Source organism: Colossoma macropomum, unplaced genomic scaffold (assembly GCF_904425465.1).
Source record: "Colossoma macropomum unplaced genomic scaffold, Colossoma_macropomum, whole genome shotgun sequence".
Classification (NCBI taxonomy): Eukaryota; Metazoa; Chordata; class Actinopteri; order Characiformes; family Serrasalmidae; genus Colossoma; species Colossoma macropomum.
The window spans coordinates 41,705,296-41,730,752 of NW_023494785.1; the positions used below are offsets into that span (position 1 = coordinate 41,705,296).

Below are 25,457 nucleotides of genomic sequence, written 5' to 3' on the forward strand. Positions count from 1 at the left end.
AGTTGAGAAGCTTGAGTACGCCCCACCCCGGCCCCCCTCAGCAGCTAAGACAGAGGTGTTTGTTTGTACGTGTAAAGTCTTCTATTCAGCCACTCTCCGGTAGAAGTACAGGTAGCCCAGGTCCTTCGGTGGTTTCTCAGAGGCACACACTTTTTGATCGTTGAAGATTATCCACCTAGAAAAAAGAGAAAACAAAACAGGAAGAAAATCGTGTGCATTAACATTAGTGCACTGCCTGAAAACAATACGCTCTGAAGCTGTTTACATCTCGCATAAACATGTGCCTTGTTGAACAGTGTTTGGAATTTACTTCACCACCAAAAAAAAAAACAAGGTATAAACAAGGGCTGGATGGAATATTCTGAATACTCATCTATCTTGGTATCGTTTTCTTATTTAGGATTTGGAAGCTTCGTCTTTGGCCGACGCTTTATGTTACATTCAATCGTGGGCGTTGAAATCTACACCTGGTTTATTTCACTGCTGCAGTCGATGGCAAAAGTTGTGAAAACTGCACTCGAGAGAGAACATTACGCTTAGCGCTGCGGTCTGCATAACGCTGCCGCCTGCGTGGGAGAATTTTCTGCCGCGGCATCATTAAAAACAATGGAATATCCAGTTTGCTGTCGCCCACCAAGCACCAACGTTTGAACGCAGAATTAGATTCAACCAGAACTCTAAATGCTCTTGTGGATTCCTGACAATTTTCAGAGATGGAGGCTTTAATAAAAAAACCTGAAAAAAAATGGTAATTACTAAACAACGGATGTGGTATTCAGCTGTAAAAGAATAAGGTCATTAACATTAGGTAAAGGCTGAACACGATTTCCCAATGTTACTACTTTCCTTTGAAAAACTGAAGTTAATTAGCTTTGACTGTTGAACAGGTGTAAAAAGCATCTTCAGCCAGTCAATTAGCCGTTGCAGAGCTGAGAGACGAGCCTTCCTGCACTCCCAGCCAATGAATGCATCAAAAACAAGCTTGTTGATTTGATTGCAACAGGGGGGAAGTATACACAGAGGTCAAATATAAATGAAGTATGTGTTGACATGCTTTTTACGTGGGAAGGTAAAATCTGATCTCATCTGGTCACACTGGGGATGCAAGTGTAAATGAAATACAGCCAAAGTATCTCCAGATTTGATCCACGTAAACGCAAGGTGTAAACAAGCTCCATGTTCTTGTGAAAGAGGTGGAGGGGGTTTTACTCACTGTTGGTCCTTTTTGATGTGGCAGACGTAGTGACCACACATTGTGCTCGTGCCCATGTGACTGATAAAAGCAAACAGCTCATACTCTGCAGGACAGAACAAATCAGAGATTGCTTGTTTAGTTTTAGAGCAGGCAAATGTAACTAACAGGGAACAGTTTGTTCTAACTGCATACCCAAGTCACCACAACTCAAACTGTATTGTGTTGTTAAAGCTTAGTACTATTTGGAGACAGTCTGAAAGTACGATACTAGTGGATATCACCCCAACAACTAACTGTCCGTTCCAAAACGGAACAACTGGCAACCCTATTCACAGCATTCCAACCACCAACAATCTAGAACTGATGTTTACACAAGCAGGTAAATATACACTCACTTCCCGGTCCGTCTCGGACACGTGGTCCGGGTGGGGGGTCACGGCTGGCTTCACTGCCTCCCTCCGAGCGCCCCCCTTCTGACACCTCCATAGACTCTAGATCATCCAGGTGAGAGAAGATCCAGTCCACAGCCCGCTCCAGGACATTACTCTACATGGGAAGGAAGAGAAGGTCAGTATTTCTAGAACTACAACATGGACCATAAAACTGCCCAATTATAAGGAGACTGTAAACAACAACAGCTACAGTATAGTAACTGCATAAGCTGGAGACTAACAAGTAGCTGACAAGATGACTATTTTATTTTTAATTTGCTTTGTTATTTCACCACCTATTGGATTTTCAGTGTTATTTTAGCACCAGACTAACACTGCTCACATTCTGTAGCAGCACAGAAGCGGTTTGCTTGGCTGTGTCTCCTTTAACATAGCTGTTCTGAGGAGTTACTCACAGTAGCTCTGAGAGCACGCGAAGCTTGATCTCGGCTGAATCCCATGGAAACGATGGTCGCCAGGTGCTCTTCAGAGGCACTTTCTGTGGGTGTGGACCCAGGGCCAGAGCTACAGCCAGGCAACACGAAGGGGGCGGAGAAATCTGCAGCCAGCCAGGTGCACAAGATTAGTGGAAAATTTGTAAAAGTCATCAAAAGTCATCAAAAGTAAGCTTACATTTGCAGCTCCCAGTTTTAGAGGTTTAAGATTACCTGGATCATCCATGTGGCTCATCACCCAGTTCATAGCAGCGTCGATGCCAGTGTTGCCTGTATAATACACTGCCTTCCTGCAGGCCTCCATAGGAAAGCCCATCTCACACAGCTGAGATACAGTGGAGTCGTCCAGCACCGGAGCTGAGAGGCACATACAGGTACAAAGATGTCTCTTGGAGCATAATATTAAAACACACCTTTAGTGTGATGTTCATGAGCTAACTTGACAATGAGTTCACCAAGAAATATAACAAAAGGTGTAAATGGTTGATAAAACTTAACGCCACAGACAAACTAATCTGTGAGTGTATTGTGAACCAAAGTCCTGAGCAAGTCAGCAAGTCAAAGACCTGTTTTAGTTACATGTTGTTTCCTATCCACAATAATGGTTTTCTTCTAGGGGGATCTGGCTGAAATAGTACCATGCATGTTCAAAGCCCTCATGGGGCAGGAGCACCCTGAATTTTTGACCAATTCTCCACCTTCATTAACATGGTGGAGATAACGGATAGCTCCTTGAACTATTAGATAACCTCAGAAAACGTTTAATTTATAATTTAATCATTTATATTTGAATAATTTAGATTTTAACTGGCATTACACGTCTGCTTTCTGAATAATTAACCTGGTCTTTAAAAGACAAAATAAAATGTTTGATTAAAAAGATGTTAAACTCATAAGACACTGTCTTGAAATCTTTTTTCATTAATTATTTCATTATTATTAGAAAAAACCTGTATAATAAATTATTTAAATAACATCAATAAAAAAATCGATATTTTTCCTCTTATTTCTTCATAATGTTATTATTAAATAATTGTCTTGATAAATTCTCAGAATAATATCAATGAAGAAATATGTATATATGATCTAGAATTATCCCAAACTGTCCTAAGAATCCAATAATCAGTAGGTAAAGTTTTCCAAATCTGAATGGTCACAAGTATTGTCAGTACTGGACAGGTATAAACCGAATCTGCTGATGAAAATATCAAAATCTGACCATATCATATCAGTACATATCAACATATCAGTCAAATTTAAAGAGAAATGTATAAATAAAACATTCAACACAAACACACACACGAAAGGAAAACAAAGGAGGAAAGAAGGGTGAAAAAAGTGTGTTAGAGACAGATGGACGGCTGAGGAAGGAAGAGAAAGACAGACAGACTGACACAGCAGTGGGGAGTAGAGAGAGTCGTCCTCCTCGTTGCCGCGGGAACCCAGGATACCTTTGACCTCCACGTCAGGGGTCATGAGAGGGGGCGGGGCCACCTCTGGCAGAAGCTCCTCCCCCGGCTGCTGTCCAGTCCCACGGAGCGCGCTCAGATCCAGTGTATCAGGAACATCAATACTAACATCTAACGGATAAATCAAGATATTAAATGTATTATTATTAACTATTAAAAACAAGAATCACTGTTTCAACTTACTCTGAACGCTTTCATGCTCTCTGGACAAACACAAACATAGAAACACATCACAAAATCTTTTATATATATGTAGTAGTGCTTAAATGTTTGAAATCATTATAGAATATATGAGTATAAAATGATTCTATTAAAGGGGATTCTATTAAAGGGGGTTGTTTGATTTAATTTGATTTTGGTTGTTGATGAAATAATTCATTATAGATAAACTTGCCAAATCAGACATCTTTACAGTGGTGGTGATAGGAACCAGGGGTCGCAGTGTCTAATGCTGATAGAGCCATTTTTACCGTCCAAAATGAGCAATAAACCTTCTTTAGGTTCGATTTAGCCTTACAACAGCCTGCATGTACCTCTCTATGATTAATGGATAAAGAAAAAAGTTTCAGGCCAAATCTCATTTCAACACTCATAAAACAATTAGGCAGCATTATTTGAGGCAGCTCAACTCATAGCTATTGCATGCAATAACTTTCTGTGAGGGAGCCTTTAGAGGTGGACGTCTGGTTCCTATCACCACCACTGTGAACAACTCTGAGTCGGTAAGTTTGTCTAGAACAGAGAATTTCACACCAAACCACTCTGAATGACTTTGTTTACATCTTCACTGTTTAATTATACAGAAATCTTAAAAAAGCAACAGAATTCCCCTTTAATTTGCAGATACTTTATTGGGTTCAAGAAATTTGCAAGAAGCTACAGATGATACTAAAATGACTGAGAAAGCTGGAGAACATCTACTGAAGAAATATAAATATTAAATACATAATATTATGAATAAATAATTCCAGCGTATTATTTATCATTTAATAACTTTATTCTTATCCCAGAAAAAAAAATCTGCTGTTTTAATCTAGACTATAAAAGTTATTACTCAATACAAATAACAGCAATTATTAATATGACAAATTATTCTAACATTTTGTAGTGCAGATAGCAGAATAAAAAAAACAAAAATTTACCCAGTTTTTTAGGGACCCAGTCCAGGCCAAAAGTAAACTTCTTAATTTGGATGACGAGATAGTCGGGGAACGAAGCAAAGCGTGTGGTCCTGAGGCAGAGAGCAGAAGACAAGGAGAACGTAGGTTAGCAGGTCAGTCTTTATCCACCTGTTACACAAAACAAAGCAAAATGAGGCAGATAATGAAGGCTGTTTACTTGGTGGCAGTGGTCTTGCCCTGCACTGCTGAGCTCCAGAAGTCTGTGAGCGTTTCTGGTTCACTCAGAGCGTCTAAGCAGGCAGAGAATGGGATTCGAGCACGAGGAGCTGCAGGTGGAGGATTTCCGGATGCTTCCGCCTCCTCACGTAAACGCTCAGCCTCCTGTAACTCCTCTGATAGACGAGGAGAAAGAGGATACAAAGCATGCAAAGAGTTTAATGATGATTCCCTTTTATTATTATTTGTGAAAGTTCATATTTTTCTAAGCAGTATAACGTGAGTGCAGAGTCCTGATGGTGACAAAAATAATGTGCAGCCTTACTGAGTCGTAGGAACTGAATCTTAATGTGTGGCCACAAATTAGTAAAGCATGGGAACAAGATAGTCAAGTTGTGGTCACGTCTTACTAAGCCGCATTGGTGGCCTGGTCCATGGGCCTAATGTGTGGCCATGACTTCACTCTCTCATTCTCACTGCTTACTAGATTGTGGCCACCCACTAGGATCTTGTTTCCACACTTCAGTAAGTTATTTCTATTTTTATTTGTACTTTAATTCAAAAATTGTTTATTTACAACAGGGCTTCACAAAAAGGCCACCGTTTTAAACAACAGAAATAATCATTGTGGCGATGCAAGTGCATTTTGGAACGTTACAATGAATTATAATGATCAATTACTTATGAATAATAATATTATAAACAAATTTGACAAAACATCAAATGTCTTGATTGTCTAAATCAGGGGTGCACAGCTCTGGTCCTGGAAGGCCGGTGTCCAGCACAGTTTGGAGGTTTCCCTGCTCAAACATACCCACCTGTTGGAGCAGGTAAATCACCAAACTGTGCTGGACACTGGCCTTCCAGGACCAGAGCTGTGCACCCCTGGTATAAGTGAAAATAAGTTAACACCTTCTACACTGACAACACTTAACACTTAAATATGGGTATTTTCTACACGTTTGCAAATAACTTCTATTTATCTGCTAAATTTACCATATTGGAAAAAAGAACATAAAATACAAACTGTGCCAAACTTTTGAACAGGCCACATTTTATATTTTATTTTGCCCCATTATGTTAAATTAAGCAAATAAGCAGTAACTCTGCATTCTGCAGAGGATGTGTTACGTTATTATGTTACTTAAATAAACAAAACATGACCGGGGTGCCCAAACCTCTGCAGCAGCATTTGTGCATTCAGCTAAATAATTCTAGCTCCTACCAAAATAACCGAATCTAACCAAACTGTAGTCAAATGTTTACATTTCATGATTCACTGAATTGATTCCTGAAGGATCTCATGAAATAAACATGATATTCACCTTTTCTCCTTTATTCCAAAGTGCAAAGAAAACTTCACCAACTTCTGAAATCACTGCACATCCTCAAAATGATACATTTCTTCTTTGTCTATTGTCTATTATAGACTACAGTTCCCATGATCCTCTCACCCGTGTTGGTGGCCTGGTCCATGGGCACAGGTAGCTGAACTATGTAGTCCACTCGTTGGGTGTACTTGGCCTTCTGAGACTGCTGGCACACAATCCTTTCCTCCACCAGGAACCGGAATGCTTCAGATGGGTTCGGACCGGACCGGCAGTTCCGCTGGGCGAGAGGGAGCGAGGAAGTGAACAAGCAAGAACTTGAGAAAGAAAGAAAAAGAGTGAGAAAGGGATGGAAGAACATCCATTACCTCCACCATGTTAATGAAGTGAAGGAGGAACTCCTGGGCATCTTGCTGCCGATTGGTGGAAAACTCAGGGTGGCCCCGCCCCACGAGGGCTTTGAACATGCGAGGTGCTATTCCAACCTGGTCCCCCTGAAAGAAACCATTATTGATGATTCAATAGGGAACCAAATGCAACTTCGAGGACTCGATTCTGACATAATTATAGGAAAAAAGTCTTTGTAAAGCAAAGCTATCAACATTTGGAATGTAATGCTATAGAAAAGATCATATCATTCACCTTTAATTAAACAAAAACACCGTTTCCAGTAATTACAGATCTACTAAAATGTAGTGGAAAAAGCACTGATATGCACTGATGTCGTGTCACCACAGATATTCTACAAATAGACCTCTTGTATTTCTTTATGAAACCAAAATTTTCTCCAGGTTCAACACCACAGTATATCATTAAAACCAAATCCAGCACGACTGACAGTACTGTGCAAAGCTCTGAGTTAACAGAATTAACGCTCTTATTTAATTTGGAGACCAAAAAAAAAATCAGCCATTAAGGACAAGTTATTAATTATTTAGTGTATTACACTATTATTGGTATTCCAGCTTCCATTCTTTTCAGGAGACTCAGAGACTCAGTCTTAGAAGCTGGTTGATCATTTTCTGAAGTAATCAAACACATTCAGTGGTGTTGGGGTCTGGACTCTGGGGTGGTCAGTCCATTGTTCAGCTTCTTTGTTTGATGTGTCCGTCTCCTTTTCTCAGTGAGGTTCTTCTTGACAGCTACACATCCTTTCAGACCCACAGCGCTGAGTCATCTTCTCACAGTGGAAGGATGGACAGAAACACCTGTGGATGTTTTCAGATCTGAAGCAGCTTGATTTTCTCCTCTCTCTCAGAGATGAAAGCTTTAAGTGCTGTTTATCTGATGGGGGCAGTTTTGGTGTCTTGCACGGTTGTCATTATTTAGTGCAGTCAAGTCTGTTCTGACTCCTGGTGACCATTTGGGTTGTGTTTTTCCAGAATATCATGTCTTCTGTTTGGCTCTTCTAAATGGCTGGTTCATGATTCCTTTGACTGCATCCATCCATCTTGTAGCTGGTCATTCTCTCCCTTTTTTACCTTCAACTCTCCCAAGCATAAATCATCTTTTTCAATTAATTGTTTTTGCCCAAAATATGTCCAAAATAAAAGCTTCAGTGTGGTTATCTGGGCTTTGAGTGAGAGGTGCGGCTTGATTATCCATTTCTTTGTTTTCTTTCTCTATAACTTTTAATCAGTTTTTGAAGTCCAGGTTTGGAAACTCCTGTTTTTTTTCCACCTCTTTTTCTTTTGACTTTCTCCTTCCTTATGCAAGAGGTTTATCTTATATCTAATCTCTTCAGAAGTATATCCTGAATAACTTGTACGTAATGGCTCCTTTGACTGAAACTAAATAACTGAAGGGTGGTCTCTGACTTTTCCACAGTACTGTATAACTTTATCTTAGTAATGCACTGAGCTTGAACAAATACAGTCAAGTCCTACCCTGGGTTCAGAGGACGCGCTGGGGTCATCCCCCGGGTCAGGAGTAGGCTTAGAGTATTCCCCCGAGAGTAAACCATAGCCCAGTTTTGCTCTGCCAAAGAGAAAAGTGGAAGACACTCAGAGGAAAGAGTTTTCTGACCATCTTTAAAGCAACCAGTGCATCTTCTCTTCTATTAGCCCTGAAACTATCATCACCCTCCTGCGACCTCTGCTGGAGGAATAAAGTATCACAGGCACTGTCTGACTTTCTTTTAGAGAGGTGTAATTATAGTGCTTTTCCATTTTGGTAAACAGAAATAGCTTCTTTCATGAGCCAAATTAAGCAAAAAACCAAAAACCAAATTAACTGCAATTTTTCTCAAGAAATAAATATGATTTCAATGAATTTAAAACAATTTACAATTTGTTTTGATGCACTATAATATTTCCTGAATATTGAACTGCTGAATCATGTCCCTGTTCAGTGTAAAGAATCGAACCATTCTTAATGAACAAAACCAGCTTATTAATGCAATCAAAAACCAATGAACTGTGAACTGAAACTATTTGATCTTAGCTCAAAGATTCAAGCCACTATCCCAGAGTCAGCCATACTACTACTACTACTACTACTACTACTAATAATAATAATAATAATCATAACAACAACATAATTTATAGAGCACTTCTCACACTGGTGGCAGCTCAAAGTGCTTTACAGAAAAATAATTATTTCTAACAGCAATAGAATACATTAAAGTTCTGACTTTTTTTATATTGCAGTTACTGTCCGGTAACAGCAATATAATAAAGCAATAAATTAAATTTTATATTATTAATTGAATTACGAAGCAATGAGATCAAATTAAAAGGATAAATTCAAAAAGAGAGGTTGAAACTTCATTAAATAAAATAATATTTTCAAATGTTGCTTATACTGCCTGAATCAAGCTTAACGGTCGAATAAAAGGTGGAACTGAGTTCAGAAACAGAATAACAGAGAGAGGCCTCTCCATGTTTTCTATATTTTGCAGAAGGCAATTATCAATAGATCTAAGACTGCATGATGTAACATAGACAGACATTCGGTGCTTCAAGGCTATTTAGAGCTTTAAAAACTAGTGAGAGAACTTTAAAATCTATCCTGAAAGACACTGGCAGACAGTGAAGTTCTTTCAAAACAGGGGTCATTTGCGCTCTCAGTGCTGCTGCATTTAGTCTGAGTCTGGAAAGTCATCAATTCGGCTTGTAATGTATGAACAAATTTACATGCACTGCTCTGAGATAGAAAAGGCCCGACCTTAGGCACATTCTTCAAATAAAAAATAATAAAAATAAAATACTCACACTTGTGTTTTAAAGTCCTGCGTGGGGTCACCTGGAGCTTCATCTACAATCTTGGCAAAGCTGGAGACGTACCTGTCAGGAGAAAAACAGTTTTAGAAGTTCAGCATAAAGTATTACAATACATCACTTTAGATTCAGCATTCAGATCTGATACATTCCTGTATTTGCTAAATATCCTACTGGTCAGTTCTGCCTTGCCCACCTTCAGCATGAAACACAGCCAAGCCTTTAAACATGCACAGTTCTCCAGTGGTGTAATGACTTCGTAGTTTTCTCAATGTTTCGAAAACTCCTCTCAATGCAACTACATTAATTTACAAAAAAAAAAAAAAATGCTAAAAATGAAATGAACTGCATTTTTTTTTTCCAAAAATGTTTAAACAACTAATGTTTCATAACCCATTTTTGCCTAAAAAATATTTTAGGAAACGCTTCAGAAATAATTTTAAGGCATTTGAAAAGTTCTTGAAGCTTGAGTCGCTGAAACAAACTGTTACATTATTGTCATGCAATTTGAACAGACTGTAAATGTAACTCTTCTTTAGTGAAGGACGTTTTGATGTAGTTACCACTACACAACTTGGGGCTGTTCCCTAAAGAAGCTCAGAGAATCTACCAGAGAAAATAGAGAACAATAAACCATGACAGGCTGGGCCGACGGTGGCCAATAGGGTTTAGAAGGAAAATGTTTGTTTGAAACAGTTTGCTTTCAAGATGCCTTTTAGAGTCTTTTACAGTGAACACAACGCCAAACAAACATACTCACATACACAAACACAAGGGATGGGCATTATATAACATATATACACCAATCAGGCATAACATTCTGACCACCTCCTTGTTTTTACGCTCATTGTCCATTTTATCAGCTCCACTTACTATATAGGTGCACTTTGTAGTTCTACAGTTACAGACTGTAGTCCATCTGCATACTTTGTTAGCCCCCTTTTACCCTCTTCTTCAGTGGTCAGGACCCCCATGGACCCTCACAGAGCAGGTATTATAGCACTGCAGTAACACTGACGTAATACAAGGTAGGTGTGTCTAATAGAGTGGACAGTGAGTGGACACAGTGTTTAAAAACTCCAGCAGCACTCCAGCAGAACAGTACCTGCTCTGTGAACGTCCATGGGGGTCCTGACCACTGAAGAACAGGGTAAAAGGGGGCTAAAAAGTATGCAGAGAAACAGATGGACTACAGTCTGTAACTGTAGAACTACAAAGTGCACCTATATAGTAAGTAGAGCTGATAAAATGGACAATGAGCGCAGAAACAAGGAGGTGGTCTTAATATTATGCCTGATCGGTGTATAATACATTTAATGTATGAGAGCCAAACTCGAGTTGGTATTTGTTTACTTGATCAGGTATTTGAATAAGGTGTCTGTGGCTTAGAATTAACAAAAAATAAATTAATGATGTATTACTGCGTTATCCAGAGCAAGTGGAGACAAGAGAAGCTGATATCGGTATGTCAGACGAAACGGCCACGTTTAAGCAGAGCCGAATATGAAAATATTTCAAAGCATAAAGATGATAAATTTGTAGAGTGTGAAGTTAACGTTAGGTATTTAAGCAGAATGTGTGCCAAATTAGAGGTTCCCAATCCCAGTCCTTAAAACCCCATGTGTGTTTTCGACACACAATGCGGCCAAAAATGAGTTTGTTCTGCATAATTAAATGGTTAAGGTGTAGGTAAAGTCAGATTGGTTTGGTGTGAAATGCTCTGTTCTAGAGAAACTTGTCAAATCAGAATTGTGGACAACAGTGGTGGCGGGAACCAGACGTCTAAATGCCACATTCAAAATGACGCCTCTAGATTGCTGCTAGATGGAAATGCGTTTGTTCACATAAATAAAAACTGGTTAAAATGCCCATCCATAACAGAAAGAGTAACACTGACAGGCACTGACTTTTCCTGGAAGTCGGGGATGGTGAAGAGCACTTGCATGACGGAGTTGAGGTAGCAGCTGTTCCCCAGGTTCTTCATGCCTGTGAGCCCGGGGCCCCACAGTGGCCTCAGAGTGGCACCGGACTCCTGGATCACCTCCCACTCGCCCACACGCTGGTTCACTGCGATTTCCAACTCCGTCATAGTGCGCTCCGTCTGACAAACGCAGACAGAAAAAGGAGAGAAAAAGAAACAGAATAATTAAAATCACTTTTGTAAACGAGCCACATCACACATTTTTCCTAAATCTTTCATTTTTCCAGCTTCTCTTGATCCCTTGGTATTAAACAGGCTGTTTGAGTTACTGTGCGATTAAAACTGATATATGTAAATGAGCTACGTGAGTGGGCAGGGCTAAACTGCTGTAGGCTCATCATTTTCGAAGGTGAATTATTGTGAGGTTCGACATTTACACCCATACGCCTCACCTTCTCCATGGTCATCATATCAATGCCAAAGTGAGAGAGGTGCTCAGCCAGCTTCGAGTCCAACACCATGTCATCTTCATCATACGAATAGACGTCTGAAAAACATTTTTAAAAACGTGAAGTTCTTAGAAATAACATTTAAATGGGAACAGGAACTGAACCAGCTTGGATTCCATTCTATGTGGGACCGGATATGGTCTAATCTGATTGTTACCTCGAAGAATCTGGCTCATCATTTTATTAATTTTAAAGGTATACACAGGGCCCACATTACGTCCACATTAACTCAAAAACGATTAATCTTTGCCGGTCTAACTGCTGCTAAAGAGACTTATATATTGGTTTAATCCAAATATGCAACTATCCCAACAATGGTTATTATTCTACTATGATATTGTCTCCCTTGAGCAGACTGCTGCAATGATAAAGCTAAACCAGCTACAATACTGGTGTGGGATACAATTAAATCTCTAAATCTCTTTTTTAGTAGAGAGCTTTTATTTAGTACTAGCCCATTAGATGAAGGCCCACAAAACTCACCCTATACTTATTTTCTTTGGCGTGACAGATTTATTTGTACTTGTATAGACTGTGACCTTGACAAGACCTATCCATGTTTGTTTACACTGAACAGGAACGTAAGTTACATATCTGTTAAAAGCTAATAAAAAGTTGATCACAAACACTAAGTTCTCATTTAAAAATAATCCAAGTCGGCTCCCGAGTGGCGCAACCATCTAAGCGTTGGCCCTATCATCAGGAGATCGCGAGTTCGATTCCTGGTGATGCTACAGCCGTCCGTAGCCGGGAGCCTCGCTCTCTCTGGGTGGGTGGGATGGCTGCCTTTCTCCCCCCATCACTCACTCAGCGCGATGCTAGTCAGCGCAGGCGTCTGTTAGCTGACGTAACAGATCTGGCGGTTGGCGCTTCCCTCCGAGCGCGTTCGGCTGTCCAGTGACGTTGCGTGAGCGGCAGTTCGAAAAGAAGCGGTGGTTGGCTTCACAGGTCTCGGAGGAAGCCTGTGTTAGCCTTCACCCTCCTAGCGTTGATAGCGTCATGTGTGATTGGGGGAGTCCTAACTAGCGGGTGGAATTGGAGACGACTAAATTGGGGAGAAAATCGGGGTAAAAATTGGAAAAAAATAATATATAAAAAAAATAATCCAAGTCAAAAAAGACAAGCCCCATATTTATGCTCTTATGTATGTACCTTTTACACCTCAAAGATAAAACAGCATAACGAGCGTCTTATCAAAGTGTAAAGGTTATGACACAGTTAAGTTTAAACGCTTAAGCCGAAAATTAAACAGTTTCTAAGTTGAATAGTGCGTGTGACTATTTTCCACCCCCAGTCCTTTCATAGTTCAAAAGAACTGAGAAATTGAGGAACAATTCATAACTAATGACACACATATTTCGTTAGGCAGTGAACAGTGAACAGATTAAAGCACAACAAAAAGCCTTCCTCCAGTTCCTCCCATTCTTACCAGCTCCATCCGGCGTAATAGTACCCAGTTTGACAGCCAGTGGGTATCCGGTCTGCTGGAAGTGCTGAAGGGCATGGTTATTGCCCCCTGAGCCATCAAAATATCTCCGACCACACAGGACCTTCCCGTCAGTCAAGTTCATCCAGAGATTCTCCTGAAGGTCGCACACCTCGCACCTCCACCCACTGACCAATCAGAACAGACAGAGTAATGAAGATAAATTCATAACAGCACGTTAACTGAATTAATTATATGTTAAAGCAACAGTTTGACCCAAAAACTTTATTTCCAAATACACCACATGTAGTTTCGGATGTTGTAAAACATACTATTACCTATAAACATGACAGACAACATTCAAGGATTGCTTCAGGATGCTGCCACTACTCTTTTTTATGCAAACTACTTTTGTCAGAAACCACTTTATCTTATTAAGTCTATCTGAGATCAACTTAAAGGAGGCGTGTGATGATTTAAGCACGCAGCTTTCACAATTGGTGGGGTATTAGCTTCCATTGCCTGTTACCTACATTAGCTACAAAGCTCCAGTGCAAAACTAAAGAAACTTCAGCCACCAAATGTCTTCACTAATCAACTACATTCGAGCAAAAATTGTGTAAATCGAATTTTTTGGCTAAAAAACCTAAAGTGAGTTTTCTGTTGTCTGTATTGTCTTTGTGTAGATACAGTGCAAATCTAAGGTCTGAGGGAACAGGATTCTAGTTCACATTTTTTCCAGTTTAATACAAAATCTGAGTGAAAAGGAGAATCTTTGAAAAATTTACATGAATTTCAAAAAAGTGTTTCTCCCCGATTTGCTTTAATGACAGCGTGCACTCAGGGGCCGGATTCACGAAAGTGTCTGAAGAAAAAAAATCTTCTTAAATGTGTGTTTTTCCTTCACTTTATTCTTAAAAAAAAAAGTTTCCAAAAATGTTATTCTTCAAGAAAGTTTTTAAGAACTGTCTTATTTTCTTTTCTCAACTATTTTCTTAAGAATAGTTCTAAGAACGAGTGGTATTCCTGAAAATATTATGTTCTTAAATGTTTTCTTAACCGTACAACAGCCTCACACAGTGGTGAGCGTCTAAATTTATCTGATTTATCAGTTAAGATAATCTTGAGAGATTCTTAGTGTTTGTCTTAAGAACCTTCATTTTTCCTTAAACGTTTTCATGAATCCAGCCCCTGATCTCTGAGTAGATCCCCCTGAGAGTCGACTGAACAAGAGAATCAATAGACAGAATAAGATTAAAAAACAATATCTGTGTCACTGACCTTAACATGGTCAGTGACACAAATTTTCTTAGATTTTAACAGGGATTTAGAAATAGTACAGAATCTGCAACATTTCTTCTTCATTTTATTTGTCATACCTTCCTTTGATGTAATTATTTTCAAAATTTTAATATGTTCTATGGCTTGTTTCCAGGATTAACTGAAAATAATCTCAGATATAAATGTCAAATTGTTAAAAGTAAACTGTACAACTGTTAATATTTATTCCTACAGTCCATAGTCAGTAGTTCATTCACTGGAGGGACTGGCCCCAGCGTGTCTCCTGCATAGTATTCATGCAGTTACTTTATATTTCTGTACTGCACATTGCTCTTATTATTTATTGTTCAGTATATTTTATTCTATTTTTTATCTCTACTTTCTTTGTACATCTCTCTAAATAGTGTACGGCAATACTTTGCTCTGGTTCATCTCTTTACTGTGCTCTGTACTGCTGCAATAGCAGAACTTCCCTCTGGGATTAACACAGTGATCTACCTCTATCTATTTACATTTGTGGTCAGACTTTCAGACTCTGTATATCTCGATCTGACTGTGTGGTTTCGTTTGGTCGGCTCTGTGGTAGATGTTACACGTGGCTGCGTTTATGTGTACCTGGGAGGAATTTTGACTCCGTTGTCGAGCTGTTTGAGCTCAGCTGCGTGTTTGGACTCCTGCCGCACTTCACCGTCCCACTGCTGCACCTGCAGAGCGTGAGACACCGAGTCTGCAGCCAGCAACCCTGCCATCGACAGAGACACCTGCACACAGACGCAAACGGTTACAAGCACTTGTTAAGTGTCAATAACATTACCACTGGTCATGGCACATTTTGGATTTTACGCTTTGTTTTCTTGCAGTAAGATAAACCCAGCAAATAAATAAAAACTGTGCAGTGAAATGTGTAGAGATGTGAAGAAAATGTGCTTATTTGACTTTAGAAAATCAACAATACATGTCATTTGACCAGGGGTGTGCAAACCTTATAGTATATGCTAGTAGTAGCAGTAGACACTGCATCATAATTACTGCGTGAAAGGGAATGAAGCCTCAACTTGCAACTAAAACTACAGTACAGAAGGATATAAAATGTCCTGACAATGTGTTAATATTTTCAAAAGCCATGCAGAATCGATGCCATTTAGAATTAGAAAATCACATTTACATGCCAGCTTCATGAAAACAATACATAAGGAATACATAAGGAATAATGGAGATTGATGCCTAAGATACAACTCATAAAATAGCAGTCTTACTCGCTCTCTCACTACGTCAGGCATGGTGGCCAGGTCCTCCGATGTCACCTCCTGTCTGTCTGGAAAAAGGACAACCTTGACATCTTCCTCATACTGCTCCTGCTCAACATCGAACCCGCCCTCGATACCTGAGAGACAGAGAGATGCAGAAAATAAGCCCAATGCAGTTACAAAATCACTCATCGAATCATAACGTATTAAATCAAAACATATCAGACTGGCACAAACGGGGAAAATCAATTCATAAAACTGAACTGAGTTGAGACTCTTTCATTGGTCTTACTGAAACTGTTGTACGCTTTAGTGCTGAGCAGCACTGGTTCAGTTTAATATTGCAAATACATCAAAGCACCAGACAACACACTCTTAAACAAGAGACGTCTTCAAGGGTTCTTTAGTAAAGACAGTAGTTCTATATAGAACAACAACCGTTTGCATGCTTAAAGGGTTCTTTGCATAGTGAATTGTTCTACAGATTGATGGAGAACGTGTTGTACATCGCTGCCGTCAGAACAAAACCTTGTATATCCATTTTTGTCGTTTTTCGGTTTTAGGCATAATTTGAAAACGCCTGTTGTTCTTTACATTCTGTGTAAATTTTATGATCACTGGACCAAAAGAAATGGCCCAAAATTACTTGGACAAAAAGTCTGTCCCCATTGATTTACAGTACAAGTGCAGTAGGTTTTTTCTTTCTCCTGTAAAGGTTCTATTTTGGAGATACAAGGTTTTGTTCCAACAGCAGCGATATGATTCTATATACAACCAAAAAGGGTTCTGCTACTGTTAAGACATGAAGCTTTTAACAATAGAAGAGCCAGTTTTGGTGTTGTATAGATATGGCTATATAAATAGGATGTGAGCCCTTGTAAATGTTAAAAGGAAAAATCAGTCATATTTTCAGTCATATAAAAATGCTTTTTTTCCCCTCAGCTTTCTTGTTGGCCAAATCAAACGGGTCAACTTCGGCTCACGGGCTTCACTTTGGGCAGGTCTGAAACAGACGACATCTTTCCCAGCACTATAGTATAACAGGGACACTGGGTGAACGCCTTTAGGGGTTTTTTTGTGTTAGGCCTGATTATTTCTGACAAAACCATGGAAAAAAGGGAATAATATGCTGTTTCCTTTAAATATGCAATTACAAATAATCAGTCAATCAATCTCTACTGTGCTGGTTAAAAAATGTTTCTGCCACTCAGTTTTGGTTTCGCTTCTGCAAAATTACTTGTATGCAAATGTAATGCAGTGTTTCCACTGACATAACACGTGTAATTACGACTCTAACCCTACAACAAATTTCAGATTGCTGCACAGCACAGCGAGCGACAGAATTTGAATGCATTTGCATGAATTAGAACTGAGCAGCTGTGACTCCCTTCTGTCCTTCCCTGATATTATTTTTGGCTGTCTGATATACACAACACAAGCCACGTTTACATGCAGCCTAATAATCCGTTAATAACCCGACTAATAGCTCAATCGGAATAGAATACGTCCATGTATGCACCTCAATTAGACTAGTCTGATTGAGGTGATTTAGAATATAATTTCTATCCGACTGATCGAGGTGGGCAATCCTGTAAATAATCCGTTAAATAGAAGAATAATAGCCGTGTAAACGCCTGTATCTGATTACATTCCCTATCAGAAAGTTTCAGTCCGTTCTGATCATGTTCGTCGCGTCATAGTGAAGGTTTATACCGTTCAACATGGCGGAGCAGAAACTGGTCTGCAGAGGAGACGAAGTTCATGCTCTGATCTTTAAAAGACGGCGGTGGGACGGACGTCCAGCTTATGTGTCTCAGAACACGACGTCTTCCTCTCGGCCTTCTTTAATAAGGACACGTGAAGGACGTTTTCCTGAGTCTGACATCATTTTAAAGTAATTAAAAACACAAGCACTGCTCACTGCTGCTCATCTCACTCTGACTGGACTCACGTGATGCTGGTTGTCATGGTAACTTCTACACTAAGCGGTTCTCTACGCATGAGTGTCATTTTGGATCTGATTACTTGTAGTGAGCACGCAAACGGAGATTTTAATCAGATTTTGGAGCAGAGTGAGCATAAACACCTCAGTCTTAATTATAATCAGAATGTATATAATTGGATTGGCAAAATTTGCATGTAAACACAGCCACAGAAAGATGAACACTGAATAAGCACTAAACTTGAGGTCTACTACCAGACCCGAAATATCAGTTTTGGGGCTAAGGACGTTTTTTTAATGAGCGATTTTGTATTATTTCTAGCTGTTGGCCGTGGACAAAATAAAAAATAAGCTTGTTAAAGGTCAGGGACATCTCCACTGTGGAAACATTACGACCCAGTTGTTACATCAGATATAAAACACAATGGTCTCGTACACCGTAGAGCTTGAGACAGTATTCTGAGGTCTGACAGAAGAAGGACACGTCGTCACGTGTAGACGTTCCACACAAACAAAGGTCACTGTCAGAGCCTCCTCGGACCAGCTAGGTCCGCGTCGGCTACAGCAAAAGCTCAAGGTTTTTTTTATTATTATTTCACTTTCTGTCACTCAACGCAAGCAATTAGTAACAAAGCAAATCACTCCTACTCAGGTTTGGGCTTCAAATTTAGCAGCACCAGTCAGGCCTGGAGGGGTCGAGTCTCAAAGCTGCATGCAGACCTCTACACTGAATAGGCTCCTACCTATGGCCAGTCGAGTGGGCTTCTTCTTTGGTGGGTCACCTGAACCGGAACTGTTGTCATCCTCTTTCTGAAATACAGAAACAGCAGGTAAATTACTATTTCACTGACATATCTAACAAAACATGTTGGGTAATGGAAGGAGGGGTACAACTAATGATCTGGACTTCTAGTGATTAATTACTAGGTAATTGCTTAATCTCAGTTGGCTCCCTACTCCCTATGTAGGGCACTATGTAGGTCATGAAATTCACCAAAATACTAGAAAGTCATTTGAGATTCAGCCACAGGCTGTAGAACTTAAAAGCCCCTGTCAACCAGGTTACAAGTGTTAACACTGTTGTTTTAACAGTAAAGGTATACAATGTAAAAGGTGTTTACCATATACATATATATATACACATTTATATAGATATATATATATGGTAAACACCTTTTACATTGTATACCTTTACTGTTAAATATATATACTATAATGGTGCAGTCGGAACAAAATCTCATATCTCCAAATTGGTAACATTGCAGGAGAAGGAAAAAACCAAACTGTATTTTTACAAGTCATTTTGGGCTATTACTTTTGGTCCATTCATCATTATGTGTAAAACACAAAAAAAAAAAAAAAAAAAGGAAAAACAACAAAAATGGAGATACAAGGTTTTGTTCCGACAGCAGCAACATATATGTATACTATTTATATATATATATATATATATATATATATATATATATATATATATATATATATATATATATATATATATATCACACACACACATACATACAAAACCTTGAATCTCCAAAAAAGTAACACAAAGGACAAGGAAAAACGTTCTTCACTTTTAACGGAAGTAATGAAGACATCCTCCCCCCAAAGTCATTTTGGACAATTTCTTTTGCTCCATTCATTGTGATATTTTGACATATAGATATAAAGGGCAGTTGCCTTTTTCAAACTAAATCAAAAAATGAAAAATGACAAAAATGAAAATACTAGGTTTTGTCCCGATGGCAGGGACATATACTAATCCAGTTTAATCGTAGATAATTGCTCCCAAAACGCCCAGCTGCTCTGAACTGTGCGGGTGTGTCAGAGCACAAACTGGTTGCCAGAGAATTGGCTGACTGATGCAAAACGGAGAACAAGCTGTCTAACAGCCATTTTAGAGTTATAATTACATTTTGCAGCTAGTATTTGAGAACTCAGGCTTCTGTGTCTTATGACAGGTAGATCACAGACATATCGTGCCTGATATTTGACTCAGCGCTAACGTTATATCCGTAACCCGTGGCGCGGTAGCGAGCTAACTGCTGGACTGCGCTCTTGAAACCGAGATCACAGTCTCCCATTATGAGTCAGCACAGTCTTATCTGCAGACACTGTGGAGAATTTTCCTCATGTGATTTACTGTGCATCATGCCTGTCAAGTACGATCACAGGGAAACACTGAGAGTCTCAATGGTAAGGAGGGGGTTGCTAATGTAACACTAAGCTAATGTATCATTTCAGATAATTCCTACAGTTAAGGTGGACTGCTAGCTAAATGAAGTTAATCTCTTACAGTAGGATCCTCAAGCTCAAGCCATTTGAACGTTTTTACTTCTTACTTTGCCACAAACAGAAAATGGACACTTTTAAGATCACATTTGACCGACAGCCGATTTGGTCAGACTCTGAAGATGAGACGACACTAAATTCCCAAACTGTCATCACCACTGAGCAGCTTTTCAGTCGGCAGCTGAGACAGAAGAACAGCTGAACAACCTGGAATCAGCCAGAAATGAACCCAATACCATTCGCCAAACTAAATGGGCTGTAAGATGCTTTACAGACTGGCTGGAACAAAACATTAACACATTAATACTGATCTGGCAAAAACTGACAAAACTGAGCTGAACCTGATATTGTAGCAGGTTTATGGCTCAGTCTGATTTGGTCAGACTCTGAAGATCAGACTACACGTTTGGCGAATGGCATTCGGTTCATTTCTGGCTAATTCCGGGTTGTTTAGGTGTTCTTCTGTCACTTGTCTCATCTGTGCATAACATCTTGTACCAGAATGATGGGAAGAGAAGACTGTTGATGAGTAGACAGGGGCTTTAAAGGAGAACTCCACCAATTTTTTAAAAATTCTGCATAATGACATTGTTATGATGTAAACAGCGTCATTCAGAGTGGTTTGGTGTGAAACGCTCTGTTCTAGAGAAACTTGCCGAGTCAGAACTGTTCACAGTGGTGGTGATAGGAACCAGATGTCCACCTCTAAAAGCTCCTGTTTTCAGATAATTTAGTGGTGAAGTTTTGGTCTAAAACATATTATAACCCATTCATGGTGGAGGGATACATGGAACGTGTTCTAAAGCAAAATATTTTTAATATATAATGTAATTATATATTATACATATTACATAATTTGGCCGTGAACGCTGCATTTAAAATGTTTTAATTTTTACAGTTCCTTCTGCCGAATTAAAGTTCCTTAACAAGCTCCGTCAGAGTAACGACAGCCGGCAGTTCGTTCTCCAGCTCCTTACACTAAATTCCCAAACTGTCATCACCACTGACCAAGCTATTGCGGCAGTTTTGTGCCTCAGTCCGATTTGGTCAGACTCTGAAGATCAGACTAGACGTTTGGCGAATGGTGTTGGGTTCATTTCTGGCTGATTCCAGGTTGTTTAGCTGTTCTTCTGTCTCAGCTGCCGACTGAAAAGCTGCTCAGTGGTGATGACAGTTTGGGAATTTAGTGTCGTCTCATCTTCAGAGTCTGACCAAATCGGCTGTCGGTCAAATGTGATCTTAAAAGTGTCCATTTTCTGTTTGTGGCAAAGTAAAGAAGTAAAAACGTTCAAATGGTTTGAGCGTCTCCTACAGCTGTCAAAGTCGTTGCTTAGCAACAGCGTCTCAGCGGAGTGATACAGTGTTTGTGAAAAACCTGTGATGTTATGGCGAAATAACAGCACAGTTAGAACACTTCTCAACCAATCAGCTTGCGTGGCCGAAACTAACTGTTGTACAAATAGTAAATCTGCACTGTGGACATCAGGACCCCTAATTTCTATCACCACCACTGTAAAGAAATCCAAATCAGCAAGATTCTCTACGATGAAGCGTTTCAAACCAAACCACTCTGAATGGCTCTGTTTACATCTCAAATTCTGAAAAATCAGAGGAATTATTCTACAAGTGCAGTGCAGACAGTACAGCAGTGTACTATACAGGGGCAGAGAGCCATTTGAGGTTCAGCCACTGAATCCTACTCATTAAGGGCAGGGCTGACGTTACCTGGGCCTTGCGGGTGCGGGTGATGTGTAGATAGGCCCTCTGTCCAGTTCGGGCGTGGTGTCTCTCCACAAACTGACCCCCAAAGCCGAGAAAACTGTTCATGCAAACATACAAGCCACCCTCACTCTCCTGAGACGGGACCAAAAACAGAGAAAAAAGGGTTTCTGGTTATTAAAAATGCATCCCACATACATTATACGCCTTTAATAACAACTGTTTTAGCTGCACTCTTAAAAAAGATGGTTCTTTAGTGAAGACAATGGTTCTATACAGTACCATGAACACTCAGCATGCTTAACTGGTTCTATTCATGGTGAAACAGTTCTTCAGGTTAATGTAGAACGTGTTTTATAGGATTCCATGTAAAAAACCTTTACGGAAATGGTTCTATGTAGGAAAAAGAGTTTTTCTATTGTCACGATGTCAAACTTGTAATAGAACAATCTTTAACAAGATGGTTCTTCAAGGGTTCTTTAGAAAACCAAAGGTTCTATGAACCTTTCACCATGAACATTCAAATAACCATTTACTTGCTTAAATGGTTCCGAACACAGTGAAATGGTTCTTTAGTGTTGATGCAGAATGTGCTGCATAGGGTTCTATGTAGAACCTTTTTGGAAATTGTTCTATATAGGATCAAAAGGGGTTTTTCTATTGTTCCGATGTCAAGCTTGTAACAACAGAGCATTCTTAGACAAGATGGTTCTTCGAGAGTTCTTTAGAAAGACAACGGTCCCATACAATACCATGAACACTAAAAGAACCACTTGCATGCTTAAATGGTTCTGCGCATGGTGAAACGGCTTTTAAGCTTGACGTAGACCGTGCTGTATAGGGTTCTATGTAGAACCTTTTGAACGAAAAACATTTTTTTTTCTATTGTTATGACGTCAAGCTTCTAACAATAGAACACTCAAACAAGATAAAGACAATGGTTCTATATAGAACCATAAACACTCCAAAAAAAATGCTTTAAATGGTTCTTTGCATGGTGAAATGGTTCTTCAGACTGATTGAGAACGGGCTGTATGTGGCTCTATATCAACCCTTTTCGCAAATGGTTCTACACAGCACCAAAAGCTTATAGCAATGTAAGAACCATTTTTGGGGCGATACAGAACTGTTTTTAAAAAGGTTCTATTGCTACAATAAGTTACCCATTCTCCCTCAATCTAAAGAACCATGAAACGGCTCTATATATGACTCATGATTCTAAACAGAACCGTTTTTCTTTTACTAAAAAACCCTTGGAGAACCACCTTTCTTAAGAGTGTAGTCAGCAGCCGGTATCCAGAACCAAAGCTGCACATTTCGGACGTAGGAACGTTAGCTAGCACTCTCATTACTCAGCAAACTGGCCGCTGCTGCTAGCGCACACTTTAGCTTAGCTTAGCTTATTAGACCTAACGCTAGCAGGCTAACGCTAACCTAGCTAGCTTTGATTATGCGTCTGTTCATAAACACTCAGCTTTCTCTGACACAGCTAACAAGCTTAAACAGGCAGAACTAACTGAACTAACACGGCAGGGCAGCTACCAAGATAACCCGGGCTAACTTTTGTGAAACCGTGCTAAATTTCTGAACGAGGCTAGCTAGCTTGCCAGTTAGCCGCGCTGCTAGCTCGCGAATCCCAGCATCATCAACGTAGCAGAAACGTAATAACACGAAAATCATGCACCCGAATCTCATACACGGAGCCGTTACTGAGCGACCCGATTCCGGTGTAAATTAGAGGGGAGAGCGCTTACAGGGGAGACGAATGAGAAGGCGCACTCGTCCTTATGGACTCGGTCCCCGGGCCTGGGCACCCGCACCGTGGACAGGACTGACATCAACACCTCGCTAACCTCCGCCATCTCTTCCTAGATCACTGCGCCGCTTTGTTTTCACACCACTCGACCGGCCTGCTCGTCTTTTCGCTCCCAGACCGCGATCTCCACAGTCCCGGTGTCCGGCTTCTCTACAGCCCCTCTTTTCCTCTGTTTCTCTCCCCTCAGCGAGCTGCTCTCCGTCCGGCGCTCCGCTCCATTCAAGGCCACCAAGGCGCTACAGGATCCGCTCCGCTGTTTGGACCGTAAACAGCCTCATAGACGCGCAGCTACATTTTCAGAGGGCAGGCAGTGAGGAAGTCAACCGCCACTGGAGAAAAATATCAATTTAATAAGTCGTGATAATGAGAAGGTTTCCCACAATTATGACTTAGAATCTCATTATTATGATCCAGTTACTCATTATGATTTGATATCTCACAATAATGAGGTTCTATCTCACACTCACGACTTTATACATATCATAATAATGATACAAATTTCTCATAATTAGAAAAATAGAAAGTTAGTCCTAATTATGAGATTGAATCTGATCGTTATGAGATACTAAATCGTAATTTATGAGACAGTAAGTCATGATTATGAGATTTTAAGTCATTATTATGAGATGCTAAGTCATAATTATGACAGTAATTATTATGAGATACTAAATCAATTATGAGAACGTAATTATTATGAAATACTGTCATAATTATGAGATATTAAGTCATTATTACGAGATGCTAAGTAAAAATTATAAGATATTTAGTCTTTATTATGAGATGCTAAGTTAATATTATGAAATATTAAGCCATAATTATGAGATTAAATCTTATTATTATGAGATACTAAGTCATAAATAGGACACAGTAAATGATAATTATGAGACATTTATTGGTAATTATGACATAGTAAGTAGCAATTCATCATTATGAGATACTACATCATAATTGTGAAATATTAGGTCATATTTATGAAAGTGAATATCACCTCATTATTAGATACTAAGTGAAATATGAGAAAGTAAGTCATAATTATGAGATACAAATTATGAGTTACAATCTTATTATTATGAGACACCAAGTCATAATTATGGGATACCAATTCATAAGTATGGAGAACTTTGTCATTATTATGACTTACTAGACAGCTATACATTTTTCCCAGTGGTGGAAATGGGCTTCCATAAGATGGTGGGACCAAGGGGTGTAAATGTCTGACCTCATAACAACACAAACCTGAGTCGATTATTTTGGTACCATTTATAATGATTTTGAACACACAAGTGTGACAAATGGAACTATTTAAAGCTGGTTCTGTCACCACCACTGTAAATAAATCTGCATCTCTAAGTTTCTCTGCAATCAAGCATTACACTGCAAACCACTCTGTGCAACTTTTTACATCTCAACCAATTAATTATTCTGAGATTTTGAAAAACTGGTGGAATTCCCCTTTAAAAGTGGAACACACCCAGCATCTATTTGCATATGAACTGAAGTAGAGCTACATTCTTCACCTTTTTTGGAAGTTATTCATTTAGATTGCATTCACTACATGATACACCTATACATACACAGATCAGGCATAACTTTATGGCCACCTCCTTGTTTCTACACTCATTGTCCATTTTATCAGCTCCACTTACTATATAGGTGCACTTTGTAGTTCTACAGTTACAGACTGTAGTCCATCTGTTTCTCTGTGTACTTTGTTAGCCCCCTTTTACCCTGTTCTTCAGTGGTCAGGACCCCCATGGACCCTCACAGAGCAGGTACTATTTGGGTGGTGGATCATTCTCAGTACTGCAGTAACACTGACGTGGTGGTGGTGTGTTAGTGTGTGTTGTGCTGGTATGAGTGGATCAGAC

General features: G+C 39.5%; 1 protein-coding gene across 2 annotated transcripts; it reads right to left on the bottom strand.

Annotated features, from left to right (window-relative positions):
* On the bottom strand, window positions 1-23,849 carry usp5 (ubiquitin specific peptidase 5 (isopeptidase T)). 2 transcript variants are annotated; one of them, XM_036595190.1, is made up of 20 exons: window positions 23,528-23,849; window positions 21,780-21,908; window positions 18,503-18,569; window positions 15,827-15,954; window positions 15,186-15,331; window positions 13,293-13,477; window positions 11,807-11,901; window positions 11,341-11,534; window positions 9,428-9,499; window positions 8,102-8,192; window positions 6,584-6,709; window positions 6,342-6,495; window positions 4,889-5,063; window positions 4,693-4,781; window positions 3,533-3,661; window positions 2,295-2,438; window positions 2,043-2,185; window positions 1,591-1,741; window positions 1,214-1,298; window positions 1-175 (listed from the first exon to the last, which is right to left on the bottom strand). In XM_036595190.1, the coding sequence occupies exons 1-20, from the start codon at window positions 23,633-23,635 to the stop codon at window positions 82-84; spliced, it is 2,505 nt and encodes an 834-aa protein (XP_036451083.1). In that variant the 5' UTR covers window positions 23,636-23,849; the 3' UTR covers window positions 1-81. The 2 variants fall into 2 exon arrangements, with proteins under 2 accessions (XP_036451083.1, XP_036451075.1); XM_036595182.1 differs by having other exon boundaries at window positions 3,476-3,661.
* Window positions 23,850-25,457: the final 1,608 nt, after the last annotated feature.

Excerpts from the sequence above, each read along its gene's own strand:
- usp5 (XM_036595182.1), bottom strand. The coding sequence starts at position 23,635 with ATGGCGGAGGTTAGCGAGGTGTTGATGTCAGTCCTGTCCACGGTGCGG. Across the intron at positions 18,570-21,779 it reads CCCGCACCCGCAAGGCCCAG|AAAGAGGATGACAACAGTTC; the intron begins GTAACGTCAGCC and ends TCTGTATTTCAG. Across the intron at positions 1,299-1,590 it reads TGTCCGAGACGGACCGGGAA|AGTATGAGCTGTTTGCTTTT; the intron begins GTGAGTGTATAT and ends TCTGTCCTGCAG.